General features: G+C 33.7%; 3 protein-coding genes and 2 pseudogenes across 3 annotated transcripts; 4 read left to right on the forward strand and 1 right to left on the reverse strand.

Annotated features, from left to right (window-relative positions):
• Positions 1-179: 179 nt before the first annotated feature.
• LOC109014532 (CXXC motif containing zinc binding protein) lies at positions 180-3,670 on the reverse strand. The gene is made up of 4 exons (XM_018997029.2): positions 3,483-3,670; positions 2,657-2,764; positions 1,730-1,897; positions 180-515 (listed from the first exon to the last, which is right to left on the reverse strand). Exons 1-4 carry the CDS (start codon positions 3,582-3,584, stop codon positions 393-395), a joined length of 501 nt encoding a protein of 166 aa, XP_018852574.1. The 5' UTR covers positions 3,585-3,670; the 3' UTR covers positions 180-392.
• An 886-nt stretch (positions 3,671-4,556) lies between these two features.
• Positions 4,557-6,166, forward strand: LOC109014540 (annotated as a pseudogene).
• Positions 6,167-6,966: 800 nt separating this feature from the next.
• LOC109014539 lies at positions 6,967-10,289 on the forward strand. Its single transcript, XM_018997040.2, has 7 exons — positions 6,967-7,127; positions 8,352-8,438; positions 8,681-8,947; positions 9,078-9,239; positions 9,410-9,463; positions 9,648-9,794; positions 9,909-10,289. Exons 1-7 carry the CDS (start codon positions 6,975-6,977, stop codon positions 10,287-10,289), a joined length of 1,251 nt encoding a protein of 416 aa, XP_018852585.2. The 5' UTR covers positions 6,967-6,974.
• Positions 10,290-13,390: 3,101 nt separating this feature from the next.
• On the forward strand, positions 13,391-16,050 carry LOC109014529. Its single transcript, XM_018997025.2, has 7 exons — positions 13,391-13,559; positions 13,677-13,763; positions 13,925-14,215; positions 14,428-14,592; positions 15,013-15,066; positions 15,159-15,305; positions 15,560-16,050. The coding sequence occupies exons 1-7, from the start codon at positions 13,407-13,409 to the stop codon at positions 15,941-15,943; spliced, it is 1,281 nt and encodes a 426-aa protein (XP_018852570.2). The 5' UTR covers positions 13,391-13,406; the 3' UTR covers positions 15,944-16,050.
• Positions 16,051-18,968: 2,918 nt separating this feature from the next.
• On the forward strand, positions 18,969-21,803 carry LOC109001575 (annotated as a pseudogene).

The raw sequence follows: 21,803 nt of genomic DNA on the forward strand, positions 1-21,803 counted from the left end.
GGAGCAGTCGTGAAATCCTGCTGGTAGAAACCCTTTCCCAGAAGGGCTGGAGTTACAAGGGTTAGCGTGATCTTAACAGATCTAGGTCATCCTCAACCATTCAGGCATTTTCTATGTTATGCAAAGAAATCCATTACTCCTGTTGCCTATATGTCACCATCAATATATCACATGCATGCTACCCGCAAAACATAATTATCAACATAATCAGTTGATAGCTCTAGTCAGAAATTTCATGAACAAATCCAAGTCAAACATGTCACATTCAGCCAATTTCAGTGATAAACCGATCCATAGATTATATAAAGTATCTGAATGCTTTCTACCTCATCCAGAGAAAAAGTGTTATTCATATATACGAAGACATAATGCTGATAAGAGAGTACTACTCTCTACCTCACCACATCAAAAGTAGAACGAAGATTAGATATCATAACTGGGCACTCTCCCTTCTCATCATATTCTGCATATTCCCCTTCTGACAAGTCAATGCTGTGAAATTTAGTTCCTGCAATCTACAAAATGAATAGCACTGTAAATTGACATCAAGCAACAACAAGATGCGTACTTTCAAATGGAGGGTACATAGGAATATATAAAAGATTGTATACAGGTATACTAAATTGCGCAAGGGGAGTGCACTCCAGCAACAGCTGAAATCATTTAGTCATCAAAACAAATATACTGACATAACCATTCAATTTTAGTGCAGAATCGAATATGCAAAGATCTGACACATTATAGGGTTATAAAACAACAGGACATGATCATCCAAACTTGGAAGACATTAAATTGTCAGCCACTGGTAATCATATCAGGAAGTAACATTTCCAAGAGAAATGTATGTCTAGGAGCAGCGTGATAGAATATACAGTAACTTTAGCTTAAAATAATGAAAATCTACGTTATTCAACACATTCATTACGCAAGACCATCAAACATAGATGTGACTTTCTCAGAGAAAAGTTTTCTGCATTTGAGAAAACTCACCATGGTCCATAGGAATCATAGAGAAAAAATTTATTGCATACACTGAAGAATATCTATAAATTCTTGAAGTGACTCCTGCAACATAATTTCTGTTTTCTTATCCATTAGTGACTTACTGATAAATAATCAGACCTTTCTTAAAATATCTGGAATGCTTATGAACAATGAAGGATATCAAGACTTTGAAACAATGCATGCAACTTCATAAGGAATCTGTGTAGAATATATATATATATTTTTTTTAAAAAAAAGAACCCAAAGACATTAACTCAAAACCTTAATAAAAAAAAATCTAGATTGAAGAAGTTGACTCCCACACACATGAACTGATAAGAAGTGGAACACATTTATGAAGCCATTTGTGAAAATGTACCAGAAGTATAGGTTCCCATTCTTATGCAAGAAAAAATGCAAATGCAACAACAATACTGTAACTCCAAATCAAATGCGACATTACAATGGAATATGAAATATGGTAAGAAATGGAATAATATGCTCAGCATAATAATAGATAGGGGACAAGACGAGGAGAGAACAAGAAGAAGCAATTAGCCCTTAAATGGCAACTCCAAATCAAATGCAAGGGAATATTCACCCACTCACATGGTCTCTTTCAAGTTCAATAGGAAAGCATATAACAGTCTTGTATACACCAAAATATTCTCAATTTGTCATGTTCAATAAGAAAAGAATGGAAAAAATGGAGGCTGAAAGAGGGTGGGGAGAGGGACAAACTTACTGATTCAGCTTTCCAGTCACCGCTGAATACATATCCAATAGGCTCATAACCCCTGCAGTCAAACAACATCAAGGGGGCATGCTTCCCAGATTCACTTACTTCTTGAGTCAGTGGTTTACCACGGCCTGGGATCATTGTTACAGTACCATCCCTTCCACAAAACTTGCACTGTAGAAAAAAGAAAGTGTAAAAAAGTAAAATATCCGAATGCCAGATGACAATCACTCAAAAGAATACATAATAAAGAAGAGAGAGACAATCACAAATTGAAGCTACACAATAAAAGTAATTTATAGCCACCAGACTAGATCCAATCATTCATCTTTCATGACACAAGCACAAGTCTGATAGTATCAAGTTGGTTTAATTTCTGTTATCTCATTAATTTACGAAGTTGATTCCACCAAGTCAAAAAGAGTAAAACAAGAGGCTGCTAAGGAAAACTACAGTCTCCAAAAGTTCAATGGACAGAATGAATCCCATCTTTCACAATAATAGTTGAGTGGTTATAAATGGAATCAATTTGGTTCCCTCTCCAATGCTTTGTCATAATATCAACAAATATACCAACCAACAAAATTTGTTGCATCAAAGGGGTTTGAGAGTAACATGGAAAAAAAAATATAGAAAATTAATACTTTTTTGGGTATGAAGAAAAGAAAATTAACATTATCGATCTTTAAGACACAACAAAATCTAAAGCATTCCACTCAACAGAGTTCATGATAGTTTCAGAATTAAAAACTAAAGAAATGATAGAGAATGAGAAATTTTCAGAATTTTATACCTAGAAATTTCATTTTCTTTCCCTTCATTATCAACAACCGATTGAGAGAAAATATGCCAAGAATCTCAATAAACCCATTCAACAAGATAACCCACCGATGCATTAGAAGAGTGAACAATAAATTGAGAAAGATAAATTACCTTCTGAATGAGATTAGTGGTTGCTTTACCAGCTGGGAGAGCAACGGTCTCACTCAAGGTCACACTAGTTTCTTTCTGGCTTACCTCTCCACACCTCCCACATTTCAACTACAAAAGTTAAAAGCTTACTCATAAAACAGAACAAAGAACAGTTCCAAATAAAAATAAGCTAATAAAAAAGCATCACAAACGCTACAAGAACACATGCTTATATACCCACACATGCACAAAAATATTAAACAAAATGTTACCTCACACATAAATGACACGATTTGAAGAATAACAATCTATTAGTAACAACACTGAGTGAGAAATACAGTAAAAGAAAACTCTTAAATCATAACTATAATCAACCATTATTTTTTTTTGATAAGTAAATCATAACCATAATCAACCATTATACCCACAAATGCACAAAAATAACACATAAATGAACACGATTTGAAGAATAAAAATCTATTAGTAACAAAACTGAGAGAAATATAGTAAAAGAAAACTCTTAAATCATAACAATAATCGACCATCGGCAAAAATATCATCAGCATCATCAATAACAAAAATCAAGAACCAGAAATAAACCACGTAATCGAAACCCCTATAATATAAACATTTGCATACACAAAACGATGCAAGAGGCAAGGCTAATTACTCCTAAAACAGTAAAAACTAAAATCCATCAGAAATAAAAACAAAAATAAAATAAAATAAAATGATAAGTGTACCAATGCCAGTCGATTTCTACACAGAAAGCTAAAGAGGAAGATTCAGCAAAAATGATTTTGGATATGAAGCAAGAAACGTAAAATCTGAAGAAAAAAATGGAGACCTTAAAGAGGTAGGAAAAGTTGGGGTCGTCGCAGCCACCTTGGGGCTCAAGGTTGGTGAGGTTCTCGAGCTCCGCAGCTATCATCAGGAGGTAGTTCACCATTTTTGGGCTTCAAATATTCCAAGCTCTCTGCTGGGTACTGAAGGATGACTTTCGGCTTTGGCATCGGAGAATATATACATCCCCAAGCAAAAATGCACAGAATTCTATCAAAATCACGAAATCGTCATCGTTTTCGTCTTATCAAATCTCATTAAGCTGTTAACGTTTTGCGGCGGTCTTTGAGCTATTGAGTCGGAAATGGTCGACGTGGGAAACCACTTTGGTAATATTCCACGTCAATGAAATTTGTGTGTCCTTCTCAATCTCATATCTCTGTCCTGAATTGATGACTTCAGGAAGATTCTAATAGATATATAAGATAGTAAAATAAAATAGAAAAATATGGATAAATTAAAAAAAGCTATATAAATATATATGTTGAACCATATAAAGGGCATAGTTTTTGTTTCGTTATTTATTTGAGATCATTTTTTCTTCTAATTTTACATAATATTTTAACATAGAAATATAAGCAAAGTTCAATTTTAATAACATTATATTATATTGATACTAACCTTTTCAGAGACCTTTAAAAAAAAAAAAAAACAACACAGCACCATTTCTATGACGACTGAGATTCATTCATGTGTTCTTGTAAGATCCATATTACATGAAATTCGAAGATGTAAATGGAAATCTGATGATTGGAAAGGTGAATCATGCAAACTTTGATGATACTGTCCCTCCATATCACCAATAAATTTGAATGTCTAAACTGTAATCCAAACTACATATAGAATTTGGTTTTAGAATGACTAAGTACTGCCTGTGAAAGCTTCATAAAATGTACCTTCTTGGATGCCAGGACATTAAGCTACTTTGAAAGATACTTTCATAAATTTTCCATTAGAAGAGTTTCAAGGATCAATGTTTTTCTGAAGTTAGTGTCAAATTGAAGAAGTTTCTTGTGGGGATAGATTAAAAAAAAAAATGGGAAAAAGGTTCTCTTCTCATGGTTTAAAGTTGAAAGACATGGTTAAGTTTTTCAGGGTGTTACTAATCTGTTATGGGGTTGTGAATGGTAAGACAGTCTCTAGGCAGAAGGTTTTGGAAGTTGAAAGGAGAATAAATCGCATCAGAAGGCATGCGGTAAAAAGTATACTACAGGTACTTTTGTTCTTGTTAACTCTTCCTTCCTTTTCTTTTTCTTCCCTTGTTGGAATGATTTGTTAAGCTCATGGCCAGAAAGTAATATGAGTAGAATACCAGAGGTTAAAAGGCTTGAGAAAATTTGATAGCTTTTGAAAAAGGGGAGTTGAAAAATATTGTTTGAAAAAGTATACCATTTGAAAGCTCATCACCAGCATTGCAAAATGGACTTATTGATTTTAACTTTTGCTTCGATTTTTGGTGGAATCTGGAAAGTATGCTTAATTAGCAGATGGAGATACTATTGATTATTACATAGACATCTATAAGCATATGGTTACAGATACTTGGGAGCAAAAGGAGATATCAAAGTTTGGAACCCCTACGTTGAGTCTGGAGTATGTCTTGTCAGTGGCCCTAACCATGATTTTGAGAGCATTGAAGCTGGATGGGCGGTAATTAGCATAACCACTCTAGGATTACTTGAGCATCTAAGGGTTCCTTGAGTTGCTGCACTACTGCTAATATAGTTGTATTTACTTGTGTATCATGATGAATCCTTAAGTATTTTAGCCTTTTCAGCTCAGTGTATATCTTTAGTATGTAACCATTTGTTACTCTTCAGGTAAATCCAAGCATATATGGGGACAGACAGAGTCGTTTATTTGCATATTGGATGGTAAATTACAGCAATCATATGTTAAAATACCATAAAGCTCTAAATCAGATGTAATGATGAGTGTTTTTGTTCAGAGTACTTGAGTTTGAATATGGACTCCACACTCCACCCCATTTAATGATTTTGTAGTAGTTTCTTTGGAGACAGACACGTAAAAAATATGATAATTCTGTTCTTTTAGGCTGATGCTTCGAAGACAACAGGTTGCTTTGATCTCACTTGTCCTGGTTTTGTTCAAACCAGCCATATAATTTCTCTTGGAGCAGCAATTCATCCAATCTCATTGCCCGGTCAACTTCTACATCAAATAACCATTTACATCTTTAAGGTGAGGAAATGAGCTTCACTACTTCTACCTTTTTTTTCTTTTCGAGTAATGTTATTCATCATTCTTTTAACCATCTTGCTATTTACTATCTTACCTTTTGACTTAGGATCCGAACACGGGTAATTGGTGGCTGCAGTATGGAGAAAGAACCAACATTGGTTATTGGCCACCTGAATTATCCAGAGATTTGAGCTCCCAAGCAGTAGCTGTGGAGCGGGGAGGTGAAGTATACAGCTCCAAACTGGTCATGCTCCCCACACTGCAACAGCAATGGGTAGTGGAAACTTCCCAGAGCCTGATTGGGGCAATTCAGGTTGGATAAAAAGAATGCAAATTCATGACAATTTTGTTGCCTTGAAGTTCCCAGATTGGGTTGAAGCTTACTCGGATGAGTACAACTGTTATGATGCTTATTATGCGAGTGATTATGTTGAAGATCCTGAGTTTTATTATGGAGGGCCTGGAAAAAATTATATATGCCCATAATTAAGGACATATTTTGCTCCACCACATATTTGATATTTTTATTTTTATTGTCATCTTTTGGTTTTGATCAATTTGGATTTATCAATTTTATCCTGCTTGATTAAGGGAAAAAGACATTTAAGACTAAACATTTATAAAATTTAAAAATATAATTTATTCATGTTATTCGGGTTCTGCGGGTTGAACCGCAATTGACACGCTCATTTCTCGTATCTTGTCAAGTCAATTTGTTTTGATACAAATCTATTTTTATCAAATTCAAACCCGCTTAGTTTGTATCGTGTTTGTATCTGGTTCACGAGTCGACGCGAATATTAAAATGTATTGGCCAATAAAGAAAGACTTTTTTGTCTCAAGAATGAAAAAAATTAAAAAAATTTATTTACAAAATGAATTCGTACAGCATTTTTTTTGTTTGGTTTCAATTAGTATAGTTTAAATTTTGCAGCTCATATTTTTGTTTTTAGAAGGAAACAGATGTAAGATTACTCAGGAGAACCAATTATTGATACTCAGTTTTAATGACTTAGTCAACTCAATTAAACATATTATGTTTTTGTGTAATTAATGAGCCACCTCCAATCCTTCATGTTAATTGATTACTGAGCCAGGCTCGTAATTATATCAGTTTTGGTGACATCTCTCTTTCCAGAATTGTTCCATCTAATTAATTGTGTATATCCAATAATCTACAAATAATGGCAAGAGTTTAACTATCCTGACCTTCTATATATCTCCATCTCTCAAGCTTAAACGTCACTCTCATTACATTCTGTTTGTTTGTTTGTGAGAGAGAGAGAGAGAGAGAATGGGGAAAAGAAAGATAATGATTTTGTTGTTTTCAATGGCTTTGCTTGTCTTGAGTTGTGTAGTTGATGCGAAAGCTGAAGCTACAAAAACTTTATCAGAAGTTAATAGGAAACTGAAGCTACTCAATAAACCTGCACTCAAGAGCATTAAGGTATGTGTGTTCTTTTCCTTTATCATTCATTGTGTTACCTATTTCCATGCCAAGATTGTTCTCAATCCAACTATATCTACCTCTCACTACAACATAAATACTGTTTTTGTCCCAAAAAATATCATTTTTGTAGCAAGTAACTCTGTATGGTGTAACTTGTTTCATGTAACTCTGCGATTTTATGTTGTAATTTGTTCTTTGTAACTCTGAGGCTTTATGTTGTAGCTTGTTATGATTAATGATATCGCCCATTGAACCATATAAAGGGTATAGTTTTTGTTTCATTATTTATTTGAGATCATTTTTTTCTTCTAATTTTACATAATATTTTAACATAGAAATATAAGCAAAGCTCAATTTTAATAACATTATATTGATACTAACCTTTTCAGAGACCTTTTTTTTAAAAAAAAAAAAATACAACACAGCACCATTTCTATGACGACTGAGATTCATTCATGTGTTCTTCTATGATCCATATTGCATTTTGAAATTCGAAGATGTAAATGAAAATCTGATGATTGGAAAGGTGAATCATGCAAACTTTGATGATATCGTCCCTCCATATCACCAATACATTTGAACGTCTAAACTGTAATCCGAACTACATACGGTATTTGGTTTTAGAATGACTAAGTACTGCCAGCACTGACAAGTTCATAAAATGTACCATGTTGGATGCCAGGACATTAAGCTACTTTGAAAGATACTTTCATAAATTTTCCATTAGAAGAGTTTCAAGGATCAATGTTTTTTTGAAGTTAGTGTCAAATTGAAGAAGTTTCTTGTGGGGATAGATAAAAAAAATGGGAAAAAGGTTCTGTTCTCATAGTTTGAAGTTCAAAGACATGGTCAAGTTTTTCAGGGTGTTGTGAATGGTAAGACAGTCTCAAGGCAGAAAGTTTTGGAAGTTGAAAGGAAAATAATTAAATCGCATCAATAGGCATGCAGTAACAAGTATACATGTACTTTTGTTCTTGTTAACTCTTCCTTCCTTTTCTTTTTCTTCCCTTGTTGGAATGATTTGTTAAGCTCATGGCCAGAGGTTAAAAGGCTTGAGAAAAATTGATACAGCTTTTGAAAAACGGGGTTTGAAAAATATTGTTTGAAAAAATACTATTTGAAAGCTCATCACCAGCATTCCAAAATGGACTTATTGGTTTTAACTTTTGCTTCAATTTTTGGTGGAATCTGGAAAGTATGCTTAATTATACTGGTGTATAGAGTGCAGATGGAGATACTATTGATTGCATAGACATCTATAAGCAGCCAGCCTTTGAGCATCCTGCTTTAAGGAATCACACCATTCAGGTCCCCCCCCTATTACCTTTCTTGGGTGTGTGCTCATGTGTGTATATACATATCATTCTCTACACTGCTAGCATGACAAGATTTAATTTGTAAAAGAAATTAAAAATTAAATTATCCTGCAAATCAAATCCTTTCATATTAACAGTGTAGAGTGTGTTTTCTTTCCAGATATACAAGTAAAAAAGCTCTTTTGTAAGATTAGGTAGCATTACTTGGACTCACAGCATTGCCTCTTCTTGTAGATGACACCTAGCTATGATCCAAGCGAGACCAAAACAAAGTCAAAATGGGATCATGAAGTCTCTTCCGTGACTGTTACATCACAACTATGGCAGAAAAGTGGAAGCTGTCCCAAGGGAACAATCCCCATTAGAAGGATTCGAAGAAGTGATCAATTTAAAGCTGGCAATTCAGTTGAGAACTATGGAAGGAAGAAACCAAGCTTTCTGCATCAAGTTGCTCAGCTAAATGGCAGTCAGAACTCAAACCTTCTACAAATGAATCACTCGGTACTAAGCCTTACTCTCAATTTTGAGAATTACAATTTCTTTCTGTGCCCCACAAACATATTTTTTTTATTCTAGAATACTTCTGCAATATTGCTCTTTCGATAGTCTGACTCAGGGTTACGTGAATCAGAAGGCAATATTGGTGACAGATGGTTACAGATACTTGGGAGCAAAAGGAGATATCAAAGTTTGGAACCCCTACGTTGAGTCGGATGATGAGTACAGTACTTCTCAAGTTCGTCTTCTCAGTGGCCCTAACCATGATTTTGAGAGCATTGAAGCTGGATGGGCGGTAATTAGCATAACCACTCTAGAGTTACTTGAGCATCTAAGGGTTCCTTGAGTTGCTGCACTACTGCTAATATAGTTGTATTTACTTGTGTATCATGATGAATCCTCAAGTATTTTAGCCTTTTCAACTCAGTATATATCTTTAATATGTAACCATTTGTTACTCTTCAGGTAAATCCAAGCATATATGGGGACAGACAGAGTCGTTTATTTGCATATTGGACGGTAAATTACAGCAACCATATGTTAAAATACCATAAAGCTCTAAATCAGATGTAATGATGAGTGTTTTTGTTTAGAGTTCTTGAGTTTGAATATGCAGGACTCCACACTTCACCCCATTTAACGATTTTGTAGTAGTTTCTTTGGAGACAGACACGTAAAAAATATGATAATTCTGTTCTTTTAGGCTGATGCTTCGAAGACAACAGGTTGCTTTGATCTCACTTGTCCTGGTTTTGTTCAAACCAGCCATATAATTGCTCTTGGAGCAGCAGTTCATCCAATCTCATTGCTTGATCAACTTCCATATCAAATAACCATTTACATCTTTAAGGTGAGGAAATGAACTTCACTACTTCTACCTTTTTTTTTTTTTTTCTTTTCGAGTAATGTTATTCATCATTCGTATAACCATCTTGCTATTTACTATCTTACCTTTTGACTTTAGGATCCGAGAACGGGGAATTGGTGGCTGCAGTATGGAGATGGAATCAACATTGGTTATTGGCCACCTGAATTATTCAGAGCTTTGAGCTACCAAGCAGTAGCTGTGGAGTGGGGAGGTGAAGTATACAGCTCCAAACTGGGTCATGCTCCCCACACTGCAACAGCAATGGGTAATGGAAACTTCCCAGACCCTAACTGGGGCAATTCAGGTTGGATAAAAAGAATGCGAATTCATGACAATTCTGCTGCCTTGAAGTTCCCAGATTGGGTTGAAACTTACAAGGATGAGTACAACTGTTATGATGCTTATTATGTGAGTGATTATGTTGAAGATCCTGAGTTTTATTTTGGAGGGCCTGGAAAAAATTTTATATGCCCATAATTAAGGACTTATAATGTCTGCTAGGATGGTAATTTGATGAAAAGTTATTTCTGGGGCTTGTTATATTTTTGTTGAAAAATTCTAAACATAAACTCCACACTCTTGCACATCACTTAAAAATATTTGATTTTACTCTTTTACTCTCACATCTCATAAAATATGAAATATGAAGATAAAAAAATAAAATTACATATTTTTAAGTGGTGTGCAGAGTGTGAGACTTCTGTGTAGTACGACTCATTTTTGTTAAATAAATGTACCAAACTTAACTACCAATTATAATCCCTTTTTACAGTTGGAATGTAATAGATAGGAGGGAATGGAAAAAGATACTTTGGCATTAAGTTCTTGTCCAAACTCGAGCTCTTCAATAAGATACATGAGATAGACATGTGAAGTGAGACTTATTTCAATAGTACATGTTCGAAAAAATTCACACTATTAGTAATAAATGTTGTAGAGTTTACTTCATCGGATAGTACAAACTTTAGGGAGAAATGAGATGAAGAGTGGGGATTAATGAGAACTTGACCAAAACCTGCATAATATCCTTTATATTTTGTTAAAAATTCTAAACTACTCCCTTTTTATTTTCACTGTTAATTTTTTTTTTTTCATTATCTCTTTCTCTTCAGTCTTTGATTAATCTAGTTTTGCTCCACCACGTACTTGATATTTTTATTTTCATTGTCATCTTTTTGTTTTGATCAATTTTATCCTGCTTGATTAAGTACATATCGATAAACTACAAAAATTAAAAAAAAAAAAACACAGTACGTTTGGTTATCAAACTCATCTCAACTCATCATTACAATTTTTTTCAAATTTTAACACAAAATATAATAAACAATTCAACTTTTTCAAATCTAAAAATAATAATATTATTAAAAAATAAAATTCTAACAATATTTTATCATCTCAACTCAACTCAGTTTAACATCCAAACGCAACCTTAATGACTTGTTAACTATACGAAAAATTTTATATGGAATCCACCACATACCTCCACTTAATCAATATTTGATTTTTCATGTTTGTTGTTTTATCTTAATGCTTAAATATTTGTGTGCTAAAATAGAAGGGTAAAAATAACAAATTATATGTTGATTTGATGGAGGTGTATGGTGTAAGACTTTCTTGTAGCATTTCTCTAACTATATATTTATTAAAGTTATAAACTCATCAAGTCTTAATTAGAAACCCCAAAAATGATATTGACTGCTAAAGACAGTTTCCAAATATGGCTGACGAGTTTAAAATGTTGATTAGTATCATGATACCAAGGATTAAATATTTTGGAGTTTAGTTTTATTCGAATTATTGGGCATACACTGAGAGATGGTTCTATAATATTTATTTATTGTTACTTATTTGAGTTTTTTGGATAATATTAAATATTTAATAAAACTGCAATTTATTTATCTAATAAATCCCTCACATTCTAAACTCTAGCAGCTAAAAGAAGTATGCATTAGTCCTATTGAGATAGTAGAGTTGGACTAACTAATATGGGTTAAAGGTATCTCTTTAGTTCCCCGTCTCGAGTATTCAGACTTTGAGCTTTTTTCAGTTGAAAAATGAATAGCTAAAATCTTAATAACTAAATCCTAGAGTTGACCTAAATTAAAAGGAAAAAAAAACTCTATAATCCAACCCATTTTGGTAAAAAAAAAAAAACATTCATGTAGATGTGTCAATTAATTCGTATTTGTGAATCATGTTCGTATCGTGTCAAATCATGAGTATTAGACTTTATGAGTTTACTCAAAGCCAACCAATTTAATTAAATAGGTTAGATCCTAAAAACTCAAATCCAACCTGTTTAATTAACAGATGACTCAACACGATCCGTTTAGTATATTAACTAATTTTATTGGATTAACTCGAACATGAACTCGTTCCAACCTGTTTAGCCCACTCCAACTAGCTTCATATAAAAATATTGAGTTGACTCGTATATTTATTTTTTAACTCAATCAATATAATTTCATATATAATACAAGAATAACTATATATAAATAATTTACAATGCTTGAAAAAAAATTTATAATTGGAATTGGATTCATGGTAAAATATTTTATTATCAATATCCAAACCATTAATATATAAAAAAAACTAATATTTTTATAAAATAAAATTACATATTAACAAAACAAGTTTATAGTTTGAGATATTACATAGTCAAATATTAGTATCAATATCGCATACTCCCAACAACAAAAAAAGACATTTAAGACAAAACATTTATAAAATTTAAAAATAAAATTTATTCATGTTATACGAATTTTGCGGATTAACTCACAATTAACATGCTTATTTATTGTATCTTGTCAGGTCAAGTCGTTTGTTGTATTCATATCTAGTTTACGGATCGACCCGAATATTAAAATGTATTGGCTAAAGACTTTTTTGTCTCAAGAATGAAAAAAATTGAAAAAATTTATTTTCAAAATGAATTCGTACATCATTTTTTTGTTTGGTTTCAATTAGTATAGTTTAATTTTGCAGCTTTGAAGGAGATTTGCAACTGGTAATAGAAGTCATAAACAATAGAGAAACCTCTACTTAATGGCACATTGACCCCATCATTGAAGACATCAAGCACATCTATGTCCCTCAAAGGTTTTGGAATTTTGTCAAAATTCATCGATCTATAAATCGATGTGCATATTCTGTGGTGTAATGGGCAACAACTAACCTTATTTTTGGTTATATATCAACAAACCTTTTATCTAGATGTTTGTTGTTTCTTGATAGCAGAAAATATCCATCCAATCTTGCTTAGAAAAAAAAAAAGTTTAATTTTGCAGCTAATATTTTTGTTTTTATATGGAAACAGATGTAAGATTGGTCAGCTGAACCAATTATTGACACTAAGTTTTAATGACTAGTCAACTCAATTAAACATATTATGTTTTTGTGTAATTAATGAGCCACCTCTTTCTTTTCAGAATTGTTCCATCTAATTAATTGTGTATATCTACAAATAATGGCAAGAGTTTAACTATCCTGACCTTCTATATATCTCCATCTCTCAAGCTTAAACGCCACTCTCATTACATTCTGTTTGTTTGTTTGTGAGAGAGAGGGAGAGAGAGAGAGAGAGAGAGAGAGAGAATGGGGAAAAGAAAGATAATGATTTTGTTGTTTTCAATGGCTTTGCTTGTCTTGAGTTGTGTAGTTGATGCGAAAGCTGAAGCTACAAAAACTTTATCAGAAGTTAATAGGAAACTGAAGCTTCTCAATAAACCTGCACTCAAGAGCATTAAGGTATGTGTGTTCTTTTCCTTTATCATTCATGGTGTTACCAATTTTCGTGCCAAGATTGTTCTCAATTCAATTATCATGATCCAAAGATTTCTACCAATGCTTTAATGGTTATTGCAGACTGAAGATGGAGAGATTATCGACTGCGTGGATATCTACAAACAACCTGCTTTTGATCATCCTGCATTAAGGAACCACACCATTCAGGTGCATTTGCTTTCTTGATCATAACCCTTTTGTCTCTTTTACTCAAATCATAGTTGAATTATCCGACTAATTATCAAATAGTTCCGGAATATATGGATATGTGATTCCATAAGATTACTATGTCATTGAGTCTCGTAACAAATGTTCCAAGTCAAATGCAGATGAGACCCAGCTTTACTATCCAAGATGAGACTTCAAGCACGAAAGGTGACTCCTCTCCGGCACCGGCGCTGTCTCAGACGTGGCAAAAGAGTGGAAGTTGTCCAGAGGGAACCGTTCCCATTCGCAGAATACGAAAGCAAGACTTGTTGAGGGCTGCTTCGCTTGAGCACTTCGGAAGAGATGGCCCTCGGACTTCTTGGGCAGTGAAAGCAGCAGCAAATGGCCAAAGTAGGCATTTTGTTCATCTTAATGGCTCCAAAATCCCAATTTTTCCCATGCCCGATCATTCGGTAATTTTCACATGCTGCCAACGAATCAAATGTTTATACCTAATTTGTCTTGAAAATATAATCAAATACATGATATACATACATGCTCATTAATTTGTTCAAATTCTCAACCATAAATTTGAAGTGTCCTATATATATATATATATATATCTATGGATCCTTTTAGCTTGATCTAGTGCTGATTTGTTTGGCGATTTTGTTTATTGAACCAGACTGCATTTCTGGTCACGAAGGGATACAATTACGTTGGAGCTAGAGGGGGAATAAATGCTTGGAGTCCAAGAGTTGAATCTGCCGATGAGTATACTACTGGCCAAATTTGGATTAAGAACGGACCCCCCGGCATCAATTTTGAAAGTGTAGAAGCAGGCTGGATGGTTTGTGCACTGACCCAAGCAAATCAATTGACCTATCAAATTGGCTAGTTTTAAGATAGAGTAATGCTAGAGAGAAGTCACTATAACAATGCACATTTTGCAGTCACCGCGTGGTTGCTTCTAATTGATTATTTCCAACACTCACTTGGAGAGATGTGTGGTCTACATAATGTCACATCATATATGTAAAATGGATGCTTCCAATAGTAATTTCTATCTATATTTATTCTTTAAGATATAAAGTTCTGTGCATTTTCTATGAAAAAAAGTAGAAGATTACATGAAAAAATTAATTTTTTAACGGTAGACTCTACTTTTTTTAAAAAAAAAAATGTAAAAATTATATATTCTAAGATTGTCGATGAATCTGCTTAACATTCTGTGCACTATTTATTTATTTTTTTTTATTTTTTTTTTCAGGTCAACCCAGAATTATTTGGTGGTGCAGAACCTCGGCTTTTTGCACGTTGGACTGTGAGTATACTTTCTTCTTGGAACAAATGGTAATTAGCTACGAATTTATGAGAATTTATTGGTTTCTTCTTGTTTTGTTCATTTTTGGTCAGTTGGATGGGTACGAAAAGACAGGTTGCATTAACCTCGTTTGCCCTGGGTTCGTACAAACTAGCAAAACCATCTTATTAGGAGCAATTCTCCGACCTTTGTCACAGAGAAATGGACCGCAATATCAGATCAACCTCATGATGGACCATGTAAAAATTCTCTCCCTCTCTTTTGCATGATGATCGGAGTTATCTATACAAATAATTTGCATCTAAACCCTTGATTGTGCATGACATGACATAAAATCGATGACAATTTTGGGAGTAAAGAATGTGACTACAACGACGATAATTTCATCGCAAATAGTAGATATTTTTTATTTTTTTCTTAATATGTGTATAGTGTAAGGCTGTTGAATAGAATTTTTCTTACACCGCATCGACTTATGTGTTTTTTGTTTTAGGATCCAAGTACTGGAAATTGGTGGCTACACACTAGTCAGGATATAATAGGGTATTGGCCGGGATCTATCCTGTCTTATTTGAAAAAAAGTGCAACCACAATTGAATGGGGAGGAGATGTTTATAGCAAGAAGGTGAAGGGAAACAACCCCCACACTGCAACAGCCATGGGGAGTGGGGATTTTGCAGCCGGGCGCTGGGGATCAGCAGCTTATGTTGGGCAGTACATGATTGTGGATAGTTACCTAAGGTTGAAGAATCCTGAATGGGTAGATGTTTTTGCCGAGGAACCCAACTGCTACACCGCCACCAACTTCCCGGCAACTCCTAAATCGGAGGCTATTTTCTACTATGGAGGGCCTGGTCGAAACCCTCAATGTCCATGAGGTCAATCAACCATGTTGGAAAAAGGTTATGGTTGGATATGCATATATGCATATATGCATGGCTAGGCTTGTTTTAGCAATTTAAGCATGTATTAATAATGTTCTATCTCGATGAAACTTAAAATTATAAAACTAGTTTCATTAATATATATGGTGCAAAAATCTGCTATTGATACTTTTGCTAATGATACTTTCGCATAACTCACAAATAAAGTAGTGTTTGTTGAAACTATCATGTTATTGATCCACTGCCATTAACCAAGCCTTTGTGAGATGAGAGTTCATATTTTTCCCTGTTGAGCTTGTTAGCTTAGCCAGCTCATATCATGTTAACATTTGGCTGCGGCCACTACCTTGTTGAACGAACACTTTGTGGTGAGGAGTTTTTTTTCCCATCTAACATATGAGAGTTCGTAAGTAAGAGGATGAAAACCATGGGTTATGTGCACCAAGTTTGCGCAGAAATTATGAAGGTTAAAGACATAATGGTGCTAAAGAAGGAATAATAATTCTATTTAAAGATAGAACTCTTTCATTAAGTGCGATGGGATGTGTATTCAGATCCAAACTTGGACTTTTAAAACTGAGCAGATACCCGTAAAACCCGTTTCAATCTAGTCAGGTATCTTTTAGAATTGGATATCAGGATTGTAACCGATATTTGGTTTCAACTCTATTTTTTTTTTAACTCTAGCTTTTGTACATACAAAATAATGTCATTTTGAAACAAAAATTCAATTTTTTTTTTTTAAAAAAAAAAAATACCTGGATTTCTGAGTTTCAAACTAGACTAAAAAAAATCTGACTGGATGTATACTCCCTAAAAGGCGTGCGCAATGTTAAGGTAGGTTTGGAGAGTGAGATGAAAATTTTGTGTTTTATTTTAGTGTTTAAAATATTATGTTTTGGTATTAGTATTGTATTGAGATTTAAAAAAGTTAAATTGAGATTTGAAAAAGTTAAATTGTTAATTATATTTTGTATGAGGATTTAAAAAGGGTATAATGATGAAATGAGATGAGATGAGAATTTTGTGTCTCATCCTACCCTCCAAACCTGCCCTTAATATCCATGATTTATTGTCAAAAATATTATTTAAATTTTAAGACTTAAAAGAAGAAATAAACATATAATTTAAGCATCTAAGCTAATTATTTGGTGAACCGTAGAAATTATAGATTTTTTTATATGCCTAATTTCTTTGCAATCCTAAAATTTGGATAAAACATTTAAAATATCTAAAAAGTGTAACGTTGTTTGTAATCTAATCGACCCATAAAAAAAAAAAAAAAAGATTTGCTACACAACCTCCACCACACTTCACACTCTACACTTTTTTAAAATTTTTAAATTTTTAATATTTTTAAAAAATTTTTTTTTTGAGTTTATTTTTTTTAAATTATTTTAAATTTTTTATTCATTATTCATATAATAAATATTTAATAAAAAAAAATAAAAATTAAAAATAACGTGGAACGTGGAGGTTGTGTGAATAGTAAAAAATTGATTAGATTTTTTGAAAAAAAAATAGCTATGCTTGTCCACGGGCCTCATCATTCAACTTCAGGGTGTTCCCAACTTCCCAGCATTGCCTCATCCGAATAGGCCTGATGGCCTTGTGAAGTAGGTCGAATCATGATCTGGGCCCACCTTTTTGTGGCTCACAAGTGAATCCAGCTGTATTTGGTAACAAAAGTACACTGGTTTTTACCTCATCTTGCAAAGTATTCACTGTTTTTGGTCCAAAGGTCCAAAACCTTGAAGTAAAGACAAAGTGACCAACTTTTTCAAAAGAGTATAAAAAACTTGTTAAAAAAATAGTATATTATTTATATTATTTTAAATTTTATTATCTCTAATCATACCAATGACACGTGTGAAACATGAATATTCTTAAAGTCACGAGCATAACATGGGAAAAAGAGTTAAATTTTGAGATAAATAAATATTTTAAAAAAAATAATTTTATTTAAAAGCCTTTTTATACTATATTTTATTTACGTGACATAATTTTATTTAAAAATCTCTTTATAGTACATTTTTTTATTTTGGGAGATTTGTTGAATCAGCACTGCTATATACCACTGACTCGTATTCCCTTTGCGGTCTCGCGGCTGATGTGGCACAGCCGTTAATATTAAAGAAAAAAATAAAAAAAAAACAAAAGAAAAATAACCCAGAAACATAACGCGGGAGGGAGGGAGAAATTTACATTTCGAAGAAGAAACTGAGCCCCAAACCAGAGCATTTCGCTTGCCGTCTTCCGAGCCCCAAACCAGATCTTTTTTTGCTGCAGTCTTCCGAGCCCCAAACCAGAGAATCTTCTCTTGCGGTCTTCGATCCCTTGTCAATTTCTCTTGCAGTCTTTGGTGCCTACGTGCATTTTCTCATCTGAGTTTTAAGTGTAGTCTGTCATCTGCATTTCTGAGTAAGAGAATGGCTTGTTGTTGGCTTTTTGGATTTTTCTTTCATAAAACATTTAGCTGGGTTGTTGCTCTAGGTTGCTTTTTTCTTTTTTGTTTGTTTGTCTGTGAAAAATGGCTTTGTTTATTAGTGTTATGAACCCTCTTGAAATCTAGTGTTACGGTAGTCTGTTGCAATGTAATGAAAGTTGGGCTTTGTTTGTAATGAGATGAAGCTACTGTAGAAAAACAAAGAATAAAATTGCAGCAAAGATTTTTGAGTGCAGTATAAAAAACTAAATAGGAGTATAGGTGTATCTATTTAAACTGTAGAGTTGCAATTATGGCTTTGAAGGAGCGAGAGCTCAGTGTGCTGTTCCAAGATCCCAACGAAAGTGGCATTTTTTGTGTACAAATACCCTCGATAACATTTTAACAGTGCTGGATTATCTTACAATAGGGAGATGTGCGATCCTAATAGAGTTACTTTTCACTAGCTGACCCCCGAGACAGTGGATCATCTGATTATTTATTGTCCATTTGCGTCTGCATTTTCGGATATATACCTGTCTCGGGTTATTATTGCTTCAAATCCTACTGAACACAGAGGAACTATTCCTATAATGGCAATCAAGGGCATGGAGCAAGAGGAGGAGCAAGCGATGGGCATGATCCTTGGAGCTGTTGTTGGGTGAATTTTGGATAATGTTGAAATTGTAAGATTGTTAGTAGACATGGCGACAGGCGAATTTCTCATATGTAGTATTTTGGTGTTCTGCATTGGAGGTTTTTCTGGGGTTTCCATTCATATTCTTTTTATCTGCACTCTGAGCATACATTCTTAGATGTTCTGTCCGTGCAAAGAAAACTAAACTGTACATGTGTACATGCAAATTGTTGAGCTTCACCTTGCTCATCTTGTTTGGTTTCATTGTACTGAGGATTGAATCTAATCAAAAGATTGTATCTGAGTGACTAACAAGTGATTTAGACATTCTTGTTGTAATAATTTTAATGCTTTATTTCTTCGGAAGAAAGAAGTGTAAATCATGTACCTTGTTTGAATTGCAAATTGTTTATGCTAGAAGCTGCATCTTTCATATAGCTTCCTATTTCATTTGTCTGCACTAAATCTTTTATATAGCTTCCTATTTACTTTAGTTAGTAGCACACAGATACTTTGTGTTCCGAGAACCTTGTCTCTCTTTCTGCTTTGTTCTTTCTTTTTCAGCAAATGGTGCAGGTTGTGATACTTATAAAATAAATGGCATAGGTTGTGATATAGTCATGTGTGACATATGGATTATAGTAAGGCATTCCTCTAAAATAAATACACACTAAGCTTTGTGTTTTGAGTGAGGATATGTGAGGGACTTCTTAAACTACAATTCAACCCACTAACCACTTAAGCCTCGTTTGGTTATACAAATGAGATAAGATGGAAGTTGAAAGTTGAATAAAATATTGTTAGAATATAATTTTTTAATATTATTTTTGTTTTGAGATTTGTAAAAATTGAATTGTTTATCGTATTTTGTGTGAGAGTTTGAGAAAGTTGTAATGATTAGATGAGATGAGGTGAGTTGAGATGGTTTGTGTAACCAAACAAGGCCTTAGGACAGGTTTGGGGGATGGGATGAGACACAAAATTCTCATCTCATCTCATCTCATTTCATCATTACACCTTTTTCAAATCCTCATATAAAATATAATAAAAAATTTAACTTTTTCAAATTCAAATTCAACTTTTTCAAATCCCAATACAATAATAATACTAAAACATAATATTTTAAACACTAAAACAAAACACAAAATTCTCATCTCACCCCCCAAACCTGCCCTTAGTCTCTAATTGCACCTCCATTTGTGTGGGTTGCTTTGGTCTATGTGATGGTCCTTGAGTTGATGCTATCTGGTGCTTCATTCTGCTCTATTGTCTGGCTTATTTTCTTGTATTACCCTTGGTTGGTTATATGTTTATGGAGGCTTCATTTGATGAAGAGTGTTTGCCTTGCAAGTATTTGAGTTGCATAGACTGATAAAGGTAAGGTGGCCTTTGACTCTGTTGCTTAGCTTTTTATGATCTTAAAACGCTTTGATTATATATATTATTCACATGAGAAGAATGCAACTTAGTTATTTATATTCAAACAGGTCCAACAACTGATTGCTGGATCACCGCATGTTTTGCTTGAAAATGATGCTTTTCTTGGCAAACCTTCGTTGAAGGATTCTCCTGCAAAGAAACTTCCATCCAAGTATGTTGTAAAACTGCCATCATACATTTCAAAGTGCAAAGACGATTCCGAGAAGGAAAACCATAAAATGGAACGTTCTGCAGAAAATACAGTTGGGAAGACATCTGTTTCTTCCGCTAAAAATGGCAATCAGCCTTCAAATTGTGGGCCTTATCTTGGAAACTCGCAGCCAGCTCCTGTGGCTACTGATAATAAAATGGGTTCGTGGTACTTCCATCAGTCACCTGATAATCAATGGTTAATCCCTAATCCCTGTAGTCTCTCCATCTGAAGGACTCATATACAAGCCATATCCTGGGCCTGGGTTTATGGGAACTGCTTGTGGGGGATATAGACCTTTCATCCCGGCTCCCTTGACGGGAAACTTTATGAATTCAGCATATGGGGTTCCAACTCATCCTTTTCCTCAAGGAATTGGTAATCTTTCCAATAATTCTCCAGTTTGTCATTTCCTCTGTAGTTTTTTGTTATGATATTTGTAATGGGCTTCTCTATATTTCAGTGTTGTGACCTAGTTTTTTTCCCTTTTTTTTTTTTGTTAAGTATAGTGACCTGTTATACAGTATATTCATATGTTAAGTTTCTGGAGAATTAATACCTTTTGAATATATGTTGTCTTTCTCAATTTTTTTGGTTGGACTGAGTACTTTTGTGTGGGGGTGGCATTTCTTAGTGCAGAAGATTGGTTTTTACTTCTCACCTTTGAAACCGCATCGTTCGCTTCATTTTCTTTTTAATGTTCAACAACCCTTTATAATTGTGTTTTATATATACAACTCAAGTGTGATTATTGTACTGTTTTTGTAGTTAAATGTTATTTACCTCAAGAAAAATGAAACTAATTATGCCTCAGTATTGGGATATAGTTTCATCTCCAACATTGTTACACAGAAAATACTATATATGCTACCAACTTAAGAAGATTTATTGAAGAAAAATATAGCGCTTTTCCTGCCAAATCGTAGGTTTGGCTTATAAATTTTAAAGCTGATTATATTTCAAAGATATTGACATGTTACCAAGTCATGAAAGTTTCATAAAATTATTTGTAGCAAGATTGAGTGAATGTCTTTTAGCATGTGTTTTTTTAATGATTTTATGGACACTTGGATTGGATTAGGGGTGGACTCTGACTCTGACGGAGTTGAAATGCCGACCTTTGAGGTCAAAACTCCCTCCAGCTCGGAGTCAAAGCTCTGA

This window comes from Juglans regia, chromosome 6, assembly GCF_001411555.2.
Source record: "Juglans regia cultivar Chandler chromosome 6, Walnut 2.0, whole genome shotgun sequence".
Classification (NCBI taxonomy): Eukaryota; Viridiplantae; Streptophyta; class Magnoliopsida; order Fagales; family Juglandaceae; genus Juglans; species Juglans regia.